At 42.2% G+C, this 21,145-nt stretch overlaps 1 protein-coding gene across 1 annotated transcript in view; it reads right to left on the bottom strand.

The window, feature by feature from the left end:
- The window catches only part of cul3b (cullin 3b), an 89,517-nt gene that overhangs the window by 50,300 nt on the left and 18,072 nt on the right, over nt 1-21,145 (bottom strand). The window contains 2 exon segments of the mRNA XM_067995404.1: nt 3,473-3,586; nt 3,971-4,168. Coding sequence (XP_067851505.1) covers nt 3,473-3,586; nt 3,971-4,168 — 312 coding nt within the window.

The raw sequence follows: 21,145 nt of genomic DNA, 5'->3' as shown, positions 1-21,145 counted from the left end.
ATCCTTTTGTAACAATAGTCAGTGCCATGCAAATTTATTCTCTCATACCTTTCAGTGCTTCAGGTAAATGCCACCTGGCCCATGAGATCTGTTAGTCTTGAGTCCCTTTAACTTATCAAGTATCATTCCCAAACTAACTTGAAAAATCCTGAAGGATATTGGGTGTATTTAAATTGGTTAGCCATATCATATACATTTTGGTAATTATTTTCTGAAAATATATTCATTTAACTTTTTTTTTTCAGTTACACAATCACTTCTATGTTTTACAATTCTTTCAAACCGACCAAAGTGACTATTTGCCCCCTATTGTTATAAGTAGTGCCACTGATTTACGGAGTGTGTTAAATTCAGTTTTTACTTGACGGGAGTCAGAGATTTTTTACCAGTGTTTTGAAGATCATATTCTGCAATTCTATCCTTTTACAATTAGGGCCATGTTCTTGATCAGGTAAATCAAATTTTGTTTTTATCCCACAGGATTCCAAATTTTTTTTTTACTAGTGCACTGGGGATCAAATTTCTAATTTCCGTTCATTTTTCCATGAAAACCGTTAATCAGTAGCGTTGGTTACAAGGATTCCACGAAAAATTCTTAAATCACAAAGTACAAAGTTGCAAAGTTTAGGAAAATATAATTTCGAGAAGGAAAAACCTGTAATGTATAAAATAGACTGCTCACTGCTGGACAGGTAATAATTCACAACATTTTATACTTCTGGAATAAAGTTAGAAGCTGATGAATTGGATAAAAATCTTATTAAAAAAATCTACAATCCATATATATGGGGCAACAATTAGTAGTACACAGATATTCAAGACTCAAAGCCACTTTCCAGCAACCACATTTTCAACAGGGACCCATTATTAGTAGCTTGTAACTTACGAGATTTGATTAAAAATACGATGAAATGTGTTAAATTATGGTGATGCTACTTCTCAACAAGTGAAAGCTGCTGCTGCTTCTTCACACAAGCTCCCAAAAGGTCTGAAGCAGTGTTTGTGTAAATCTATTCAATTCACATTTCTACAAATACATAAAGGGCAAAAGAGTAACGAGGGAGAAAGTAGGGCCTCTGAAGGATCAACAAGGTCATCTATGTGCGGAACCACAAGAGATGGGTGAGATCCTAAATGAATATTTCGCATCGGTATTTACGGTTGAGAAAGGAATGGATGTTAGGGAACTTGGGGAAATAAATAGTGATGTCTTGAGGAGTGTACATATTACAGAGAGGGAGGTGCTGGAAGTCTTAACGCGCATCAAGGTAGATAAATCTCCGGGACCTGATGAAATGTATCCCAGGACGTTATGGGAGGTTAGGGAGGAAATTGCGGGTCCCCTAGCAGAGATATTTGAATCATCGACAACTACAGGTGAGGTGCCTGAAGATTGGAGGGTAGCAAAGTTGTGCTTTTGTTTAAGAAGGGCGGCAGGGAAAAGCCTGGGAACTACAGACCGGTGAGCCTGACATCTGTAGTGGGTAAGTTGTTAGAGAGTATTCTGAGAGACAGGATCTACGGGAATTTGGAGAGGCAGGGACTGATTAGGAACAGTCAGCATGGTTTTGAGAGAGGAAAATCATGTCTCACGAATTTGATTGAGTTTTTTGAAGGGGTAACCAAGAAGATAGATGAGGGCTGTGCAGTAGACGTGGTCTACATGGACTTCAGCAAAGCCTTTGACAAGGTACCGCATGGTAGGTTGTTACATAAGGTTAAATCTCACGGGATCCAAGGTGAGGTAGCCAATTGGATACAACATTGGCTTGACGACAGAAGACAGAGGGTGGGTGTAGAGGGTTGTTTTTCAAATTGGAGGCCTGTGACCAGCGGTGTGCCTCAGGGATCGGTGCTGGGTCCGCTCTTATTTGTTATTTATATTAATGATTTGGATGAGAATTTAGGAGGCATGGTTAGTAAGTTTGCAGATGACACCAAGATTGGTGGCATCGTGGACAGTGAAGAAGGTTATCTAGGATTGCAACAGGATCTTGATAAATTGGGCCAGTGGGCCGATGAATGGCAGATGGAGTTTAATTTAGATAAATGGGAGGTGATGCATTTTGGGAGATCGAATCGGGCCAGGACCTACTCCGTTAATGGTAGGGCGCTGGGGAGAGTTATAGAACAAAGAGATCTTGGAGTACAGGTTCATAGCTCCTTGAAAGTGGAGTCACAGGTGGATAGGGTGGTGAAGAAGGCATTCAGCTTGCTTGGTTTCATTGGTCAGAACATTGAATACAGGAGTTGGGATGTCTGGTTGAAGTTGTACAAGACATTAGTTAGGCCACACTTGGAATACTGTGTACAGTTCTGGTCACCCTATTATAGAAAGGATATTATTAAACTAGAAAGAGTGCAGAAAAGATTTACTAGGATGCTGCCGGGACTTGATGGTTTGACTTATAGGGAGAGGCTAGATAGACTGGGACTTTTTTCCCTGGAGAGTAGGAGGTTGAGGGGTGATCTTATAGAAGTCTATAAAATAATGAGGGGCATAGATAAGGTAGATAGTCAAAATCTTTCCCCAAAGGTAGGGGAGTCTATAACGAGGGGGCATAGATTTAAGGTGAGAGGGGAGAGATACAAAAGGGTCCAGAGGGGCAATTTTTTCACTCAAAGGGTGGTGAGTGTCTGGAACGAGCTGCCAGAGGCAGTAGTAGAGGCGGGTACAATTTTGTCTTTTAAAAAGCATTTGGACAGTTACATGGGTAAGATGGGTATGGAGGGATATGGGCCAAGTGCAGGCAATTGGGACTAGCTTAGTGGTATAAACTGGGCGACATGGACATGTTGGGCCGAAGGGCCTGTTTCCATGTTGTAAGCTTCTATGATTCTATGATTTTACATTCCTCAATTCCACAGATTAGTATCACTACGTGAAGAATTAGCATATGGCTAATCGTAGAACACAACGCCTATATGGCAACACCCTGGGTAGAGTTTAAACACATACATATCTATTATCTATATTCTACTGTATTATTTGTTTTCCATATGATAATCACAACTAATTTCAATAGTTTTCACTTTTCAAAAGTGTCTAACAATTTCTGCAAGTGCCACACAACCAGATTTCACCACGCACAGAAGACTTAAGTTCAGATAGTAGCTTACTTTCTGGATGTGTAATGATAAAGGAAGCACAATGAGACTGCAATGTCAATGAAGTCATTCAAAAAGAATATACCATTATACTTAATTAAAATCTCATTAATTTTACTCTGACCCTTTACATCTTTAACTTCTAAATGGAAGCATTACCAACACGTAGTGTTGTATTTTTATACAGCAAATGTCAAATTATATGCATTTGGTTGCCAAATAATTCCCATTAGACCACCTCAGTGACTGGTGGTTTTTAGGAAGCAAAAATATCCACCAAATCTACAAATTGTAAAAGTGAATTAAGCATATTGAAGAAGGTAGCATTTTATTAGTTTAGGTTAAGTCCATCAAGCCTACTCACCATGTACATAAGGATGTCTCTTATCATCACCATTGCTGTCTGGTGGTCATTCCACGCTTGATTTAAGGTCTGCAGGAAGTTATTATTTAATGAGTTCAACACATCTTCTCGTACCTGTAAAAACACACATTTTATGGGTAATCATTTTATACTAGTATCCATTAGCAGAACTACTGAAAACTAACCATACAAATGCAATCAATTCAAATTTGGATTCTGCAGGCATACTGGGTCAAAGACATCTGCTTTTGCCATCCCATGTTTACTATTAAATGAAGGAGAATAATGGCAGTGAGCTCACACCTCAGAGTTTTTCATTGATGAAGCAACTTTACCGTAATGTTCTACCGAACAATATCATGCTATAGACAATCATTGTTCTACTCAAATTTTGATAGTGGGGTTTATAAATTTAATCCAGTCAAAGTGAACCTAAACTTTTCTTCCAAAACACCCACACTGAATTACTTATTTTTTTTAGAAATCAGACACACGTACCTTATTGATCAGATGTTCAGTTACAACTTCTCTCAGTCCAGTATATAGTTTCTCACCATGTTTATGCAATACCATTGTATATGCATTTCTGTAGAGTTCCTCAAAGCTGAGTCCACTATTATTTTTGCGCTGAATCTCTTGGATGGCATTCTTCAGTAGGTCCCAGATACTATTTACATACTTTTCATCCATAGTCATCTGCAAGACAAAATGCACATAAAATTACTATTAATTTGAAATTTCAACATATCGAATTATGTGTAACTGGGCTGTTTGTTAGCTCCTTTCCAAAATTTTTTTCTAATCTCAGCTACTTTGTCAGAATGGAATGTGGGGGGGGGGGGGGGGGGGGGCGAGGGAGGGAGGGGTGGAAATTGTCCTCATACAGTTCATGTGCACTCCGAGCAGCCAGCTCTCATGGCAGAGATTTGGAAGCAAGTCAATCCATCATCTGTAGAAGAACTGTTCATGTTGCATAAAGGCAATCCATCTCTAAGGCCATCATCAAAAGCAACAAAACTTAATGTACCATCAGCAATCTGTACAAATAGCCACAAATCCAAACTGCCAATCAGAAAGGTGGTTGGACAGGAGTAACTGTGGTGTCCGTCCCAGCATGCCATATCTTTAGCACAGTTCATAAAACATTTGCTTGCTAAATATGTGAACTAAAGTCATTATATAATCCTTCAATGGCACTGGTTAGGCAGATGTCATTGCAACTTCTACTCTACCACCTCACTTGTGGCTATGCTGGCCGCCTGTAGTGGAAGCAGGAGTCTTCTATTAAAAATCAATTAGAAGCTTGGAGGAACTTACGAAAGTGGGAACTGACTTTTCTTAAAACACATAAAAGCTGCATTTTTTTGGACAACACTCAAAAACTTTACAGAGATACTGCCAGCAGAAACAGCAACAGTAGTCTAAACTTTAAGATCGTTCTGATGTTTGTATATAATATACACACCATTTTCTAACTCCCGAAACAACTTGCAATTAAAAAGCCTCTTTAATGTAGTAAAACGTCCCAAAGCACTTCACAGCAGCGTTATCAAACTATAATAATTCACTAATCTCATCCCCTCTGGGGATCCTTCCTCCCAGTGGCCTCCAACCACAATCCCCCAACCCCATAACCGACTTCTACCTCTTTCCCAAGATCCATAAACAGGACTGACCTGATAGACCCATCGTTTTAGCCAGTTCTTGCCCCACGGAACTTATTTCTTCCTACCTTGACTCGTTTTCTCTCCTTGTCCAGTATCTTCCAACCTACATCCGCGACTCTTCCAACACCCTCCGCCACTTAACAGTTTCCTGGCCTTAATCATCTCCTTTTCACCATGGATGGCGAGTCCCTCTGCACCTCCATCCCTCACCTGGGCTTGCAGGCCCTCCATTTCTTCCTTGAATGGAGGCCCAACCAGTCCCCATCCACCACTACCCTCCTCCTCCATCTGGCTGAACTTGTTCTTGCATTGAACAACTACTTCTTAGACCATAAAAAAGATAGGAGCAGGAGTCGACCATTCAGCCCCTCGAGCCTGCTCCGCCATTCAATGAGATCATGGCTGATCTGATTTTTACTTCAACTCCACTTTCCCGCCCTTTCCCCATATCCTTTGACTCCCTTGCTGATCAAAAATTTGTCTAGCTCAGCCTTGAATGTATTCAATGACTCAGCATCTACAGCTTTTTGGGGTAAAGAATTACAAAGATTCACGACCCTCTGGGAGAAGAAATTCCTCCTCATTTCCATCTTAAACGGGCGGCCCCTTATTCCGAGACTATGCCCCTCTTTGATTCCACTCACTTCTTCCAAATAAAAGGTGTTGCTATGGGAACCCGTATGGGTCCTAGCTATGCCTGCCTTTTCATGGAACATTCTTTGTTCCAGTCCTACTCAGGTACATAGACAACTATCGGTGCCGCTTCCTGCTCTCGCTCCGAACTGGAAAATTTCATCAACTTGGCTTCCAATTTCCATCCATCTCTCGCCTTCACATTATCCATTTCCAACTCTTCCCTTCCTCGACTTCTCTGTCTCCATTTCTGGGGACAGGCTGTCAACCAACACCAACTATAAGCCCACCGACTCCCACAGCTATCTTGATCATACTTCCTCCCACCTCAATTCCTGTACGGACTCTATTCCATTCTCCCAGTTTTTCTGTCTCCTTCACCTCTACTCTAAAGATGCCACCTTCCACACCAGTGCTTCCAATACGTCTTCCTTTGTCCTCAACCGAGGATTCCCTGCCACTGTGGTTGACAGGGCCTTCGACTGTGTCTGTTCCATTTCCCGCACTTATGCCCTCACTCCTTCCCCTCCCTCCCAGAACCACGATAGGATTCCCCTTGTCCTCACCTTGCACCCCAGCAGCCTCCACAATCAACGGATCATCCTCCTCCATTTCCACCTACTCCAGCACAATGCCAACACCAAACACAGCTTCCCCTCCCCTCCACGGACTGTTCCCTTTGTGACACCCTGGTTCACTCTTCCATCACCCACTCCCTTTCCCACAGCACCTTCCCGTGCAAATGCAGGAGGTGCAACACCTACCCTTTCACCTCCTCCGCTCCAGGGCCCTAAACACACCTTCCAGGTGAAACAGTGGTTTACTTGTACTACTTTCAATTTAGTATACTATATTCACTGGTCACAATGTGTTCTTCTCTACATTGGGGAGACTAAATGCAGATTGGGTGATTGCTTTTCCGAACACCTCCATTCAGTCTGCAAGTGTGACCCTGAGCTTCTGGTCGCTTACCATTTTAATTCTATGTCCCACTCCCACCTTGCCTCCTACACTGTTCCAATGAAGCTCAACGGAAGCTCGAGGAACAGCGCTGCATCTTTCCATTTAGGTACTCTACAATCTTCTGGATTCAACATAGATTTCAATAACTTCAGATTGTAACAACTGCTTCCATTTTTTTTGGACAGCTGGTGCTGGTAATAGTTCTGTTATTGCTGTTACCTATCTTTTGTTTCTTTACTTGTCCCATTAACCACATTAACACCCCCTTTCGCCTTGCACCATCATCCCTTTTGTCATTTATTCACTTCTGCCCGCCACCCTATCACAGATTTTCCCTTTTGTTCTTCCCCTCCACTCCCCTCCCTGGCTCTGTACTTGCTTAAAAACTGTTAATCTCTAACTTCTTCCAGTTCTGATGAAAGGTCATCGATCTGAAACGTTAACTTTGTTTCTGTCTCAGCATAGATGCTGCCTGACTTGCAAAGTATTTCCAACATTTTCTACTTTTATTTCAGATTTCCAGCACCCACAGTAACTTGCTTTTGTTCTCAAACCAATATTTGACACTGAGCTAGAGAGGTATTAGTACAGGTAACCAAAGGCTTGGTGAAAGAGGTAGGTTTTAAGACACGTCTTAAAGGAGGAGAGGTAGAGAGGCGGCAAGGCTTAACGAAGGAATTCCAGAGCTTAGGGCCGAGGCAGCTGAAGATACGGCCAATGGTGGTGTGATGCAAATCAGGGATATGCAAAAGGTCAGAATTGAAGGAGTGCAGAGATCTCGGAGGGTTGTAGGGCTGGAGGAGGTTACAGAGATAGGGAGGGGTGAGGCCATGGATGGATTTGAAAACAAGGATGAGAATTTTAAAATCGAGGCGATGTCGGACCGGGAGCCAATGTAGGTCAGCAAGCACAGGGGTGATGGGTGAATGGCTCTTGGTGCAAATTAGGATACAGGCAGCAGAGTTTTGGCTGAGCTCAAGTTTATGGAGGATGCAAGGTGGGACGACGGCTCGGAGAGTATTGGAAGAGGGGAGAGGAGAAAAACCCAGTCATAATCCAATCAGCAGCATGAAAGCCCACAACCTAGCAGTATAATTAGTGATCACTATATTGAGTGACTTACAAATCATAAATGCAGGAGTACTAGTTTATCAAATCTCCTATAGCATTTCTTACCATATGTTAAAGAATGAACGTAGGAACAGGTATGGGTCATTCAGAACCGCGAGCCGGTCAATTAGATTATGGCCGATTTGTACCTCAACTCCATTTACCTGCCTTTGATCCATATCCCTTGATACTCTTATCTAACAAATATTTACCGATCTCAGTTGACCCAGCAGCCCACAGCCTTTTTTTGGGGGGGGGGGGGGGGGGGGGGGAAAAAGAGTTCCATATTTACACAGCCCTCAGTGAAAAACTGCTTCCCGTTTTCACTCCTAAATCGCCTGACTCTAATTTTAAGATTCTTGATTCCCCCACCAGAGGAAATAGTTCCTCTGTATCTACCCTATCGAATCCTTTTGTCATTTTAAATACCTTGATTAGATCACCCTCAACCTTCTAAACTCAAGGAAACACAAGCTAAGTTTATGCAACCTGCCCTCATAACTTAATCATTTAAGCCCTGGTGTCATTCTGGTGAATCTATGCTGCACCCACTCCAAGGCCAATATATCCTTCCTGAGGTGCAGTGCCCAAAACTGAAGGCAGCACCTCAGATGGGGCCTGACCAATGCTCTGTACAACTGAAGTACAATTTCCTCCCCTTGAGGTAAAGGCCAACATTTCATCAGCCTTTTTGATTATTTTTGTACCTGTCCACTAGCTTTATAGTGATGTGTGCATGGACACCCAAATCATTTTGTTCCTCCACAGTTCCTAGTTTCTCACAGTGAAGAAAATATTCCAATTTGTCTTTCTTGGATCCAAAGCTGATGACCTCACACTTCCCCACATTGAACTCCATTTGCCACAGTTTTGCACACTCAAGTAATCAGTCAATGTCCTTTTGTAACTTCCTGCTCCCATCTGTACAACTTACTGTGCCTCCTAGCTTAGTGTCATCTGCAAATTTGGATATACAACTCTACTCCTTCGTCCAAGTCATTGATATATATGGTGAAAGACTGAGAACCCATTACAGATCCCTGGGGAACACTACTGGTCACATCTCGCCAATCAGAGTACATTCCCTTAATCCCTACCCTCGGTCTGCTACCTCCCAACCAATTTCTAATCCATGTCATAAGGCTGCCTCCAATTCTGTGTTTTCATTACTGCTAATAATCTTATGTGCAGAACCTTATTAAATGTCTTCTGGAATTCCATACAGATAACATAGGAACATAGGAACCTCCATACACAATCCCTTATCCACCATGTTAGTGACCTCGTCAAAAAAAATTCAACTAGGTTAGTCAGTCATGATCTACCCATTACAAATTCATGCTGACTCTGATCAACTGACTGAGCATTTGGACAGGTATCAATCATTCTGTCCCTGATGACAGATTCCAGTAACTTACCCACAATTGATGTTAGACTGATAGGTCTATAGTACCTTGGTTGCTCTCTCCCTCCTTAAATAATGGAGTGACATTTGCAATTTTACCATCCAGCAGCACAATTTCCGAATCAAGAGCACATTGGAAAATTATGACACCGCATAAGGAGAAGAACATTATACCGTGTGGAACACAAAGTATTAATCTTCTGTTGAAGTGTAGAGCATGCGTTTCTTCAAAGGTAAACAGCGAGTGAGTTTATAGAGGTCAACCAAGAGGCTAAAGACATTCTGGCTCCAGTTTTCTGTGTTCCTCAAGAGTTTCTTTGCTGCTTTACACTAATTTTATTGAAGTGTGGTAAAGAAATTTGAGTGGTGACATTTGAAGTGTAGGTACGGTACAAGGGTGCTAGAAGTACCATTTTTTATATCATAACCCAAGATCCTATGTTATCGTTCATGATCAATGGGATGATATGATGCTTTATGAGGAGCATAGCATTAAACCATGTGACCCACTATATATCATTCTGCTACTACGGTCAAGCCGTCTTCCTTATAGGTTGCAAAGTCTAATTGGTAAGAGGGTACTGGGTGACTTCATACAAAGACAACCAACACACAGTTGCTGAAAAAAAGTGTTTAACAAATTTAATTGACTTTTTTTGAGGAAGTGATAGATTGGATAAAGGGAATTTAGTGTATGAATTTTGAAGTGGCACTTGACAAAATCTCTTAAGAGCATGGTTAATAAATTGCAGGTGTACAAGATACTTTGCCACAGGGAGTGGCTGAGGTAGAGACCATTGCATCTTTCAAGGAAAAGCTTTGAAGCAGAGGAAGATACAAAGCTGTGGGGAGAAAGTGAGGCAGTGGGATTAGTTGTGAATTGCTTTAGCAAAGAACCGGCACAGACGTGATGGGCCAAATGGCCGCCTTCTGTGCTGTAAATCTCCACGGTACTAAAGGTTAATTGCTATCTAGGCTGGAGGTCAAATCACAGTCTTAGCTGGTGAGAAGTTCAATTAAGAAACTACTGCTCCAATATTTTCTCCTCCTTCAGTTTTACCTCTATGCTCCAAATGACTGCCTTTCTATTATACATTTTCTTAAAAAAAAGGTGTGACTTAAATTTGCATTATGTAGCACCTGATGTCTTTGATATGAAGTGCTTGTGAGACATACCATTATTCCTACAAAATATAGAAAATGTTGCATAGTGTGTGCAGTCACACACTTTCCTGAAATACTCAAATTTATTCTAACCAACTTCATTCTACTTCACCTGATTGGTTATTCTTCCTATATAATGAACTCCTAGCCCCAAATTCCACTTTTTCCAGGAACAGTAGATGAGCATGGCCAACTAAGTTAAAACAAACTAAAAATAATTGAATAGTTCCAATCTAGATGCAAACACTAGATAGTTTTAACTTTTAAGTAATAATTCTTACGATTAGGACATTGTACACCGTCTACCTCCTGCTTTTTCTTACACATATAAAGCAATTTAAAATGTTTTGTGTTTTAGCTCCCTCTCTTCAAGAACATACTGGTTTTACACTATCTCTAACTTAATTGACCAGTAAATTGGATGTGAGTGAATACAGAGAAATTACAACTTAAAAGGGACACAGACACATTCTTTTTTAGATGGCATAATGCTTCTGTCCTTACAAAGCAGCACACCTTTTGAAATTCTTGTGAGCAGTACACAGATTTACTAGTAATATAATAAAATCTGCGCATCTAGTGTAAATTTCCTGTTACATTTCTCCTTCACACTTAAAGCATCACACTTCTTTTTTAAAAAAGAGCAAAGGCAGTTATATTGGGAAACTCTCCAGGAACAGAGAATGCCAGGGTCCAAATCAAGAATCAGTCTCTTAATTCATCTTACCAATCATACTAAAAAACACAAAGCCAAAGTTCTGACCTATAGCTGAAATAGTAATTAAACCTTCAATGATCTCAACCAAGGTTTACTTAACAGCATATAGACCAGACCAGTTAGGGGGCGAGAGGTCCCGCTTCAAAGGACATTAATGAACCAGTTGGGTTTTTATGACACTCCAACAACTTTCATCATCATTTTTCTGGTGCTAGCTCACAAATGACCAGATTTATTGTACTCACAAGCTCTGGGTTGCAAGTTCAATAGCTTAAATACTAAACTACTGTAGTAATTCAAATTATGCAATGTAAACAATAAAGTGATTATTTGAATTTTTTTCAGCAATAAATTAACAATTCAAATTAAGCAACTTCAAATTAAGAGTAGACTGCATTTAAGGTATTCTTCACAGTATTTTGTTACGTGTGATGTGAAAATGCCAAATTGTAAAGTAAAATTATTTGGTCAGAAATTGCTGGAATGGCACAAATGGCAAGCAATCTTAATTGGACATTTTACCTCACCCTTCAGCTCACACTATACTTGCGCCGCAAATTGCTGGAAATGCGAATTGATAATGGCGTAGTGATGTCAATGTCGCATCTGGGATCTCCAACATCGTGCCCAGTGGTCTATCTCCTTAACCAATGAAAGAAAAGGATAAAGAAACAGCGCTAATGACAGAGAAGCAAATAGGGTGAATTAGAGTAAAATCAGATACAGAAAGAGAAAGAGAGAGGGAAAGAGAGCGAGAAAAAAGAAAAAGGAAAAAAAAAGAGAACAAGCAGAAGAGGACATTATAACCCAGCTGTGTTTGGGAATTGAGAAGTTAATGAGTGGATGGCAGGGTAGGTGTGCAAAATGTACAAACATTCTTAATCCATTAAGTATGGAACTAGCAGCCCCGTCCACCATGATCAGGAACAGTAGAACTGCTTTCATAGGAACTGCTAGATGAAAATAGACTAAGGTTCATCTAGTTTGCCTTCTACTATCCTGGTCGTCACATGATACAATGTTAATGGAGTTGTTGAATAATCATCACAATCCTTATCAATTAATCTGCAACAGACCCAGAAATGACACAAGGAAACTCCAATGATGGACAGCTTTGGGAATCATAGGTTCGAAGTCACTGGTTCCTCCCAAGCACACTGCACTTACCACGTCATGTCTCAAAATCACTCATACTGTATCCCAAAATTATTTTCTGAAAGAAATCTATCTAATTTGCATTTGAGCATTGAGGCAGCTTTGCATCCTGAAAATTATTGCCTTCCGACACTCACAGCAATGTGGATGGCAAGACTGGCACAACAATACTGACATGGCAGATAAAAAGTTTAAAATGCCTACAGGAACAATTCACTACCTGCTGGAGTGAGACTCCACTGCTTCTTTGTTCCCTTTCTGGGCTTCCAAGGTTGAGTGTCATGTCATTAACAGGGTCCTTACGATATGAACTACCAGCCCTAAATGGCTGCGGCAAGATTCATTTGCTTTAACGGTGTAAATCCAGTAATTTCATGTCATGCAGTTAATTTCAATGGGGGGGGGGGGGGGGCTCACAGCGAGGTTACAATTTTTTCATTTTTTGTTAAGCTAATGGTGGAGCATTTCGCCATTTGTGGAGAATCGGAACTCAATGTGTATTGCTTCTTCGCCACAAAATGCTGGATTTTCTCCGAACCAGTAATGGCGAGCTCTGTTACCATACTTTTTCCAGCAATTTCTGGGCGGTTATATTTTGTAATGCCTTCCAAATGGTTAAATGTAAGGAATCTTACAACACCAGGTTATAGTCCAACAGTTTTATTTGAAAATCACAAGCTTTCGGAGGCTTCCTCCTTCGTCAGGTGAGTGTGGGATTCCATGAAAGGGTACCGCATATATAGTCAGAGAACAATGCCTGGTGATTACAGATAATCTTTCCAACTGCCCGTTATCAAGGCAATCAAAGGAGTTAAATAGTGTTCAGACAGAGAGACATTACATACCAGACTACTGAATATACAAACAGTCAGAACCCAAAGACAGAGAGAGAGAGAAACATCCGAAAGGAAGAGAGAGAGAATGACCAGTTGTATTAAAAACAGATAACTTTTTTTTTTGCTGGTGGGGTTACGTGTAGCGTGACATGAACCCAAGATCCCGGTTGAGGCCGTCCTCATGGGTGCGGAACTTGGCAAACTACACCAGCAAAAAAAAAGTTATCTGTTTTTAATACAACTGGTCATTCTCTCTCTTTCTCTTCCTTTTGGATGTTTCTCTCTCTCTCTGTCTCTGTCTCTGTCTTTGGGTTCTGACCGTTTGTATATTCAGTAGTCTGGTATGTAATGTCTCTCTGTCTGAACACTATTCAACTCCTTTGATTGCCTTGATAGCGGGCAGTTGGAAAGATTATCTGTAATCACCAGGCATTGTTCTCTGACTATATATGCGGTACCCTTTCATGGAATCCCACACTCACCTGACGAAGGAGGAAGCCTCCGAAAGCTTGTGATTTTCAAATAAAACTGTTGGACTATAACCTGGTGTTGTAAGATTCCTTACATTTGTCCACCCCAGTCCAACACCGGCATCTCCACATCATTCCAAATGGTTAAGCAGCTGTTCCTGCTATTTATCTATATTGAGTGCTCAGAAACAATTGTTCACTTAATAGGAAATAACAATTAGAAGGTTTATAATATTATTCTAAGTTTGGAGGAGAGTGCTGAATAAATGTCCTAAATTTCAGATGTTTTACCCAAAGATTGTACTTAAATGCACTGCATTTTTGTAAAAAAATGTATACAAGATTAAACTGAAGTTTGATTTTTTTCTTCATCTTTGCTACAAAAAGCCACACTTGAAACAGACTGATAATAAAGAGCTGCCCCCTCATACTACATGCAGAGGATTATTTATATATTTATCTACCTGCACTATGTAAGGAAAACACTATTTATTTTCTAATCAAGAACATATTTTAGTGCCCATGGGGAGATCTCTTATAGGCGCCCTTCCAAGTACTGTCACTGGAGATATGAACTCCACCCCCACCACCCGAACAGCGTAACCGCTGACTCACTATGAGCAACACCATGGAAATTCTACCAATATATAAAAAAAGTTATACTCCAGTGCCTGCATTTTGCTTACTTTTCTGGAGGAAACAAAACAACCAATGGATAATGCAGCAGCTAATGTTTATAGTATCTTCTCAGCTTTATGATGTTACTGTTCAACCCCATAGTGAAGATGGTGTTAACAACTCAAAGTTTAAAAAAAAATTCTGATGCAGTGTACACACCTGAAACATCATAAATTGTCTTTTCTCTTTACCCAGCTGACTGACCTGCTGTGCACTTCCAGCATTTTCACTTGTTATATTTCAGATGTCCAGCATTTAGAACCTTTTTTCTTTACTTTATTCTAAAAACTGAATTATGAATTCACTAGTTTTAGAAAATGTACAAACAGTAATTAATCCCCTTTTAAAAGTGGTTTATTGAATTTCTGGAATGCTGCAATTGTCGTTATTCAAAGTCGTTTCTCCCCCAATAGTTTTGCACATGCATCTCCCAGGTACCATGAATGTGTTTTAGAAAGCAGATTAAGTTTTAAGACTGTGAAAATACCACTGCTCTAGGGGAAGCTGAAACGCTTAAATTGTTATACCTGGAGGAAAAAATGCCTATTTTCCTTTGCTCAGTCCCATGCTGGGTCTGCAGGGGAAAGGGAAGCAATTGAATGGAATCAGAGGGGCAGGGGAGAAACAGCCTTGTTAAAGCAGCTATCACTGAACAGTAAGGACTCCAAAAGAGAGGCAGGCAGACTCCTTCCATGAAGAAATTCTCCCAAACAGCTGACTTGAGAATCCAACATTTTTCTGTGACAAGAAGTGTGAATAAATGAGTTTGACGAGAATCATCATTGACTGCACAATATTGTGTTCTGGTAACAAGAACACAGCATGCTTTGACAAAATATAAACTACTACAAGGTTCAATAGTATTATTCAATTCCATTAAAACATTAAAGCAACAAGTGCCCCTCACAGCAATCTGGAGTCATATTTCTTTTTCACAATTGCGCATAACTATGAGGAACTGAATGGTGCAGTCAATGAACACACTTTTTTTTAAATAGTCGTTCATGGGATGTGGGTGTCGCTGGCGAGGCCGACATTTATTGCCCATCCCTAATTGCCCTTGAGAAGGAGGTAGTGAGCCGCCTTCTTGAACCGCTGCAGTCCGTGTGGTGTTGTTTGGAAGGGAGTTCCAGGATTTTGACCCAGTGACGATGAAGGAACGGCGATATATTTCCAAGTCGGGATGGTGTGTGACTTGGACGGGAACGTGCAGGTGGTGTTGTTCCCATTGACCTGCTGCTTTTGTCCTTCGAGGTGGTACAGGTCACTGACACGCTTAAATTGTTATACCTGGAGGAAAAAAATGCCTATTTTCCTTTGCTCAGTCCCATTTGGGAGGTGCTGTCGAAGAAGCCTTGGCGAGTTGCTGCAGTGCATCCTGTGGATGGTACACACTGCAGCCACGGTGCGCCGGTGTTAAAGGGAGAGAATGTTTAGGGTGGTGGATGGGGTGCCAATCAAGCGGGTTGCTTTGTCTTGGATGGTGTCGAGCTTCTTGAGTGTTGTTGGAGCTGCACTCATCCAGGCAAGTAGAGCATTCCATCACACTCCTGACTTGTGCCTTGTAGATGGTGGAAAGGCTTTGGGGAGTCAGGAGGTGAGTCACTCGTCGCAGAATACCCAGCCTCCGACCTGTTCTTGTAGCCACAGTATTTATATCGCTGGTCCAGTTAAGTTTCTGGTCAATGGTGACCCCCAGGATGTTGATGGTGTGGGATTCGGCGATGGTAATGCCATTGAATTTCAAGAGGAGGTGGTGAGACTCTCTCTCTCATGGGAGATGGTCATTGCCTGGCGCGAATGTTACTTGCCACTTATCAGCCCAAGCCTGGATGTTGTCCAGGTCTTGCTGCATCCGGGCTCGGACTGCTTCATTATTTGAGGGGTTGCGAATGGAACTGAACACTGTGCAATCATCAGCGAACATCCCCATTTCTGACCTCATGATGGAGGGAAGGTCATTGATGAAGCAGCTGAAGATGGTTGAGCCGAGGACACTGCCCTGAGGAACTCCTGCAGCAATGCCCTGTGGATGAGATGATTGGCCTCCAATAACCACTACCATCTTCCTTTGTGCTAGGTATGACTCCAGCCACTGGAGAGTTTGCCCCATGATTCCCATTGACTTCAATTTTACTGGTGCTCCTTGGTGCCACACTCGGTCAAATGCTGCCTTGATGTCAAGGGCAGTCACTCTCACCTCACCTCTGGAATTCAGCTCTTCTGTCCATGTTTGGACCAAGGCTGTAATGAGGTCTGGAGCTGAGTGGTCATGGCGGAACCCAAACTGAGCATCGGTGAGCAGGTTATTGGTGAGTAAGTGCCGCTTGATAGCACTGTTGACGACACCTTCCATCACTTTGCTGATGACTGAAAGTAGACTGATGGGGCAGTAATTGGCCGGATTGGATTTGTCCTGCTTTTTGTGGACAGGACATACCTGGGCAATTTTCCACATTGTCGGGTAGATGCCAGTGTTGTAGCTGTACTGGAACAGCTTGGCTAGAGGCGCAGCTAGTTCTAGAGCACAAGACTTCAGCACTACAGCCGGGATGTTGTCGGGGCCCATAACCGTTGCTGTATCCAGTGCACTCAGCCGTTTCTTGATATCATGTGGATTGAATCAAATTGGCTGAAGACTGGCTTCTGTGATGGTGGGGTTAGCGGGAGGATGCCGAGATGGATCATCCACTCGGCACTTCTGGCTGAAGATGGTTGCAAACGCTTCAGCCTTGTCTTTTGCACTCACGTGCTGGACTCCGCCATCATTGAGGATGGGGATGTTTGCAGAGCCTCCTCCTCCCGTTAGTTGTTTAATTGTCCACCACCATTCACGACTGGATGTGGCAGGAATGCAGAGCTTTGATCTGATCCGTTGGTTGTGGAATCGCTTAGCTCTGTCTGTAGCATGTTGCTTCCGCTGTTTAGCATGCATGTAGTCCTGAGTTGTAGTTTCACCAGGTTGGCACCTCATTTTTAGGTATGCTTGGTGCTGCTCCTGGCATGCTCTTCTACACTCCTCATTGAACCAGGGTTGATCCCCTAGCTTGTTGGTAATGGTAGAGTGAGGAATATGCCGGGCCATGAGGTTACAGATAGTGCTGGAATACAATTCTGCTGCTGATGGCCCACAGTGCCTCATGGATGCCCAGTGTTGAGCTGCTAGATCTGTTCTGAATCTATCCCATTTAGCACGGTGGTAGTGCCACACAACACTGTCCTTCCTCCTCTGCGACCAGAGTTCAAATCTAGGCCAAATTACTAGGACAAAAGTCTCATCTCTGTTGGACATAAAAGGTGCAAAGTGAATTCAGTTTGGGTGTCTAAAAATGATTTTACATGGTAGGAAACTGCACCACAAAACTGCAAATACTTCAACAGAAACGGGCAGCCTCATTGAGTCCACAAGGATCGCTGATACAAGAACAACTTACACTGGGAAGCTGTTCTGATGTTGGCATTTCAAGCACTGTGTTAGAGCAGAGGAGTTTTACTATTCACGTGCCTGTACTATACCTGATCAGAGAACGCCAAAAGGAAAACGGTCCATTCACCAGCACTGCATCCTTCACTTTGAACTATGGATAACTGTTCAATTATGCAGAATAAGACACTGCATGCAACTGCTGATTAAAGTGCCAAATGGCAAGTTGAAGCATGACGTTCAGACTTAATATGCTAATTATTTTTACTTGAGTCCCTAATAAAGACATTTTAAAAGGACAAAGTAACAATTAAAAAACACCTTCAACATTGTAGCACCTTAAGATGCTTCACCCAGGAGAAACAGGAGGCAAATAACAGTAGGCTGGGCACTGAAAACGTGGTAAAAAAGGAGGCGTCAAACTCACTGCAAACAATCGATTCACATTCAGTCAGACATGCGGTGTAAATGGAACATCTTACAAATCCGAGCTCTGGTAACAGTATGCTGCACCAAATACCAAAACACACCTGAAGTTAGAACATCCAATACAGAAACCAAACAGTGCCCGCTGATTTAACCAAAGTACCATCATTTAGGGAGTAGCTCGCAAGAGGTTCGGGGATGGAATTTCATTGTAGAACCAAGATGACTGAAGGCTTAATTATACCTACGGTGGAACTGAGGGGAGGGGGGTTGGATGCACAGCAGAATCAAATGATCGAAGGGCACAATCTGAAGGCGATTGCAGAAATGGGATGGGGCATGGCATGACAAGTTCTGTAAAAGAAGAACATTTTCAATTCAATGCACTGAGTGATAAGGAACAAAACAGAGATGGTCAAGAACTGGGGTGATGGACGAATATGCGGATGGTAAAGATTTTGAAGAGTTATGGTTTGTATGAGATTCAGCTCAGGAAACTGGGGAGGAAGGTGTTGGAACAGTCTTGAGGTAATGAAAATCTGAAAAGAGTTTCAACAGCAGCAGGGGAAAGGTAAGAGTAGAGGCGGGTAATGTCACGGAATGTCTAAGTAAATTATCTTGGTGATGGACAGTATATGAGGTTTGAAGCTCATCTCAGGTTAAACAAGAAACAGATTTTTTTTTATTATTCGTTCATGGGGTGTGGCCATCGCTGGCAAGGCCAGCATTTATTGCTCATCCCTAATTGCCCTGGAGAAGGTGGTGGTGAGCCGCCTTCTTGAACCGCTGCATTCCGTGTGGTGAAGGTTCTCCCACAGTGCTGTTAGGTAGGGAGTTCCAGGATTTTGACCCAGCAACGATATTGTTCCAAGTCAGGATGGTGTGTGACTCGGAGGGGAAGGTGTAGGTGTTGTTGTTCCCATGTGCCTGCTGTCCTTGTCCTTCCAGGTGGTAGAGGTCGCAGGTTTCGGAGGTGCTATCGAAGAAGCCTTGGCGAGTTGCTGCAGTGCATCTTGTAGATGGTACACACTGCAGCCACGGTGCGCCGGTGGTAGAGGGAGTGAATGTTTAGGGTGGTGGATGGGGTGCCAATCAAGCGGGTTGCTTTGTCCTGGATGGTGTCGAGCTTCTCGAGTGTTGTTGGAGCTGCACTCATCCAGGCAAGTGGAGAGTATTCCATCATACTCCTGACTTGTGCCTTGTAGATGGTGGAAAGGCTTTGGGAAGTCAGGAGGGGAGTCACTCGCTGCAGAATACCCAGCCTCTGACCTGCTCTTGTAGCCACAGTATTTATGTGGCTGGTCCAGTTAAGTTTCTGGTCAATGGTGACCCCCAGGATGTTGATGGTGGGGGATTCGGTGATGGTAATGCCGTTGAACATCAAGGGGAGGTGGTTAGACTCTCTCTTGTTGGAGATGGTCATTGCCTGGCACGAATTGTACACTGTCTAGTTCAACATAAGCAAGCAGTTGGGTTGGGGGTAGAAATCTGAGACAGGGGTACAGAAAGTTTTGGTGGGAGCCAAATAAGATGGCCGGTATTCCCAATGTTCATTTGGAGAAAGTTAAAACTCATCCACAACTTTATGTCAGACATGCATAATATGTAGATGGTCTTGAGAATCAAAAATGGTGGTGAACAAGAGAAGCTGGGTGTGATTAGCACACAAAGAAGCTGCCTGTGGATGATGTCCCTGAAGGTCAACATGTATGCAGGGAAAAGGAAGAGGCCAAATGTCCATGCAGGAGCAGCTATGTTGGAACATGCAAGAGGGCATATAGAAAAAAGACTTGCATTTATATAGTGCCTTTCATGGCCTCAGGACCATCTCAAAACACTTTACAGCCAATATAGTACTTTTCTGAAGCGTAGTCACTGTTGTAATGTAGGAAACGTGGCAGCCTATATGGGCACAGCAAGCGCCCACAAACAGCAATGTGATAATAACCAGATTATTTATTTTAGTAGCGTTGGTTGAGGGATAAATATTGACCAGGACACCAGGGAGAATTCCCCATCTCTTCTTCGAAATAGCGTCTCCTGAGAGGACACACAGGGCCTCGATTTAGCGTCTCATCCAAAAAACGGCACCTCCAACAGTGCAGCAGTCCCTCAGTACTGCACTGGAGTGTCAGCCGAGATTATGTGCTCAAGTCCCCGGAGTGGGACTTGAACCCACAATCTTCTGACTCAAAGGCGAGAGTGCTACCCACTGAGCCACGGCTCACAAAGGAGAGGCAGAGGAGGTGAATGGAATGGAATGGTTGCCGTGGAAAAGTTGAGGATGATGAGGGATAGCACTGCACAATTCCATGGAGGATATTGTTGGTGACTTTGACCAGGGCAGGCTCAACAGAGTGCAAGCTGGACTGAAAGGTTTGGGGGGGGGTGGGGTCAAAACTTCATTTAAATACTAGAGGTATTAAAGTGCCTTGCACATTTAAATAACTTATACAAATAAATAGGCATCAATATTCTATGAAGTATCTTGACATCACAAGTCATTAAATATTACATCTAACCAATTTGCGCCACCTGGGTATTGCTGTTCGCTAAGCTTCGGCTAACTTTTCTCAGCTCACGCACCACCAGATTGACACGATATGAAAACTAAATCCAAAAGATAAACTGAGAAATGTAAAATATTAACTGTCACAACTCTTCGTTTGTTGAATTTGTGTGACTCTTGAACATCTGCAGTGACCTAATTAATCGCTACTTTTTCGTTTTGTAAAAACCATCAACTAGTTATAAAAATTCTGCATTGCGCAGACCTAACAAGCCCTAAAGTAATTTCAAGTTTCCATGATAAAATGATGCAGTGTTGTCTATTTATCTTCATAATTTACAGAGTTTATTCTTTTCCGTTAATAATTGGAGCAACAAGATTACATTTCAATTGCAACTTCCATTTTACTATCTGAATAAAACTATCAGCCACACATACAATTTAGGTTCCTCTAAATAAAGGACACAAATTCTACAGTACTAACCTAGCAGTAAGAAATAAATTAACTGTGAAAA

The sequence above is a fragment of the Heptranchias perlo genome, chromosome 13 (genome assembly GCF_035084215.1).
Source record: "Heptranchias perlo isolate sHepPer1 chromosome 13, sHepPer1.hap1, whole genome shotgun sequence".
Taxonomy (NCBI): Eukaryota; Metazoa; Chordata; class Chondrichthyes; order Hexanchiformes; family Hexanchidae; genus Heptranchias; species Heptranchias perlo.
Note: the sequence above shows the minus strand (reverse complement) of the source record. Positions and strands in the feature narration are given on the sequence as shown.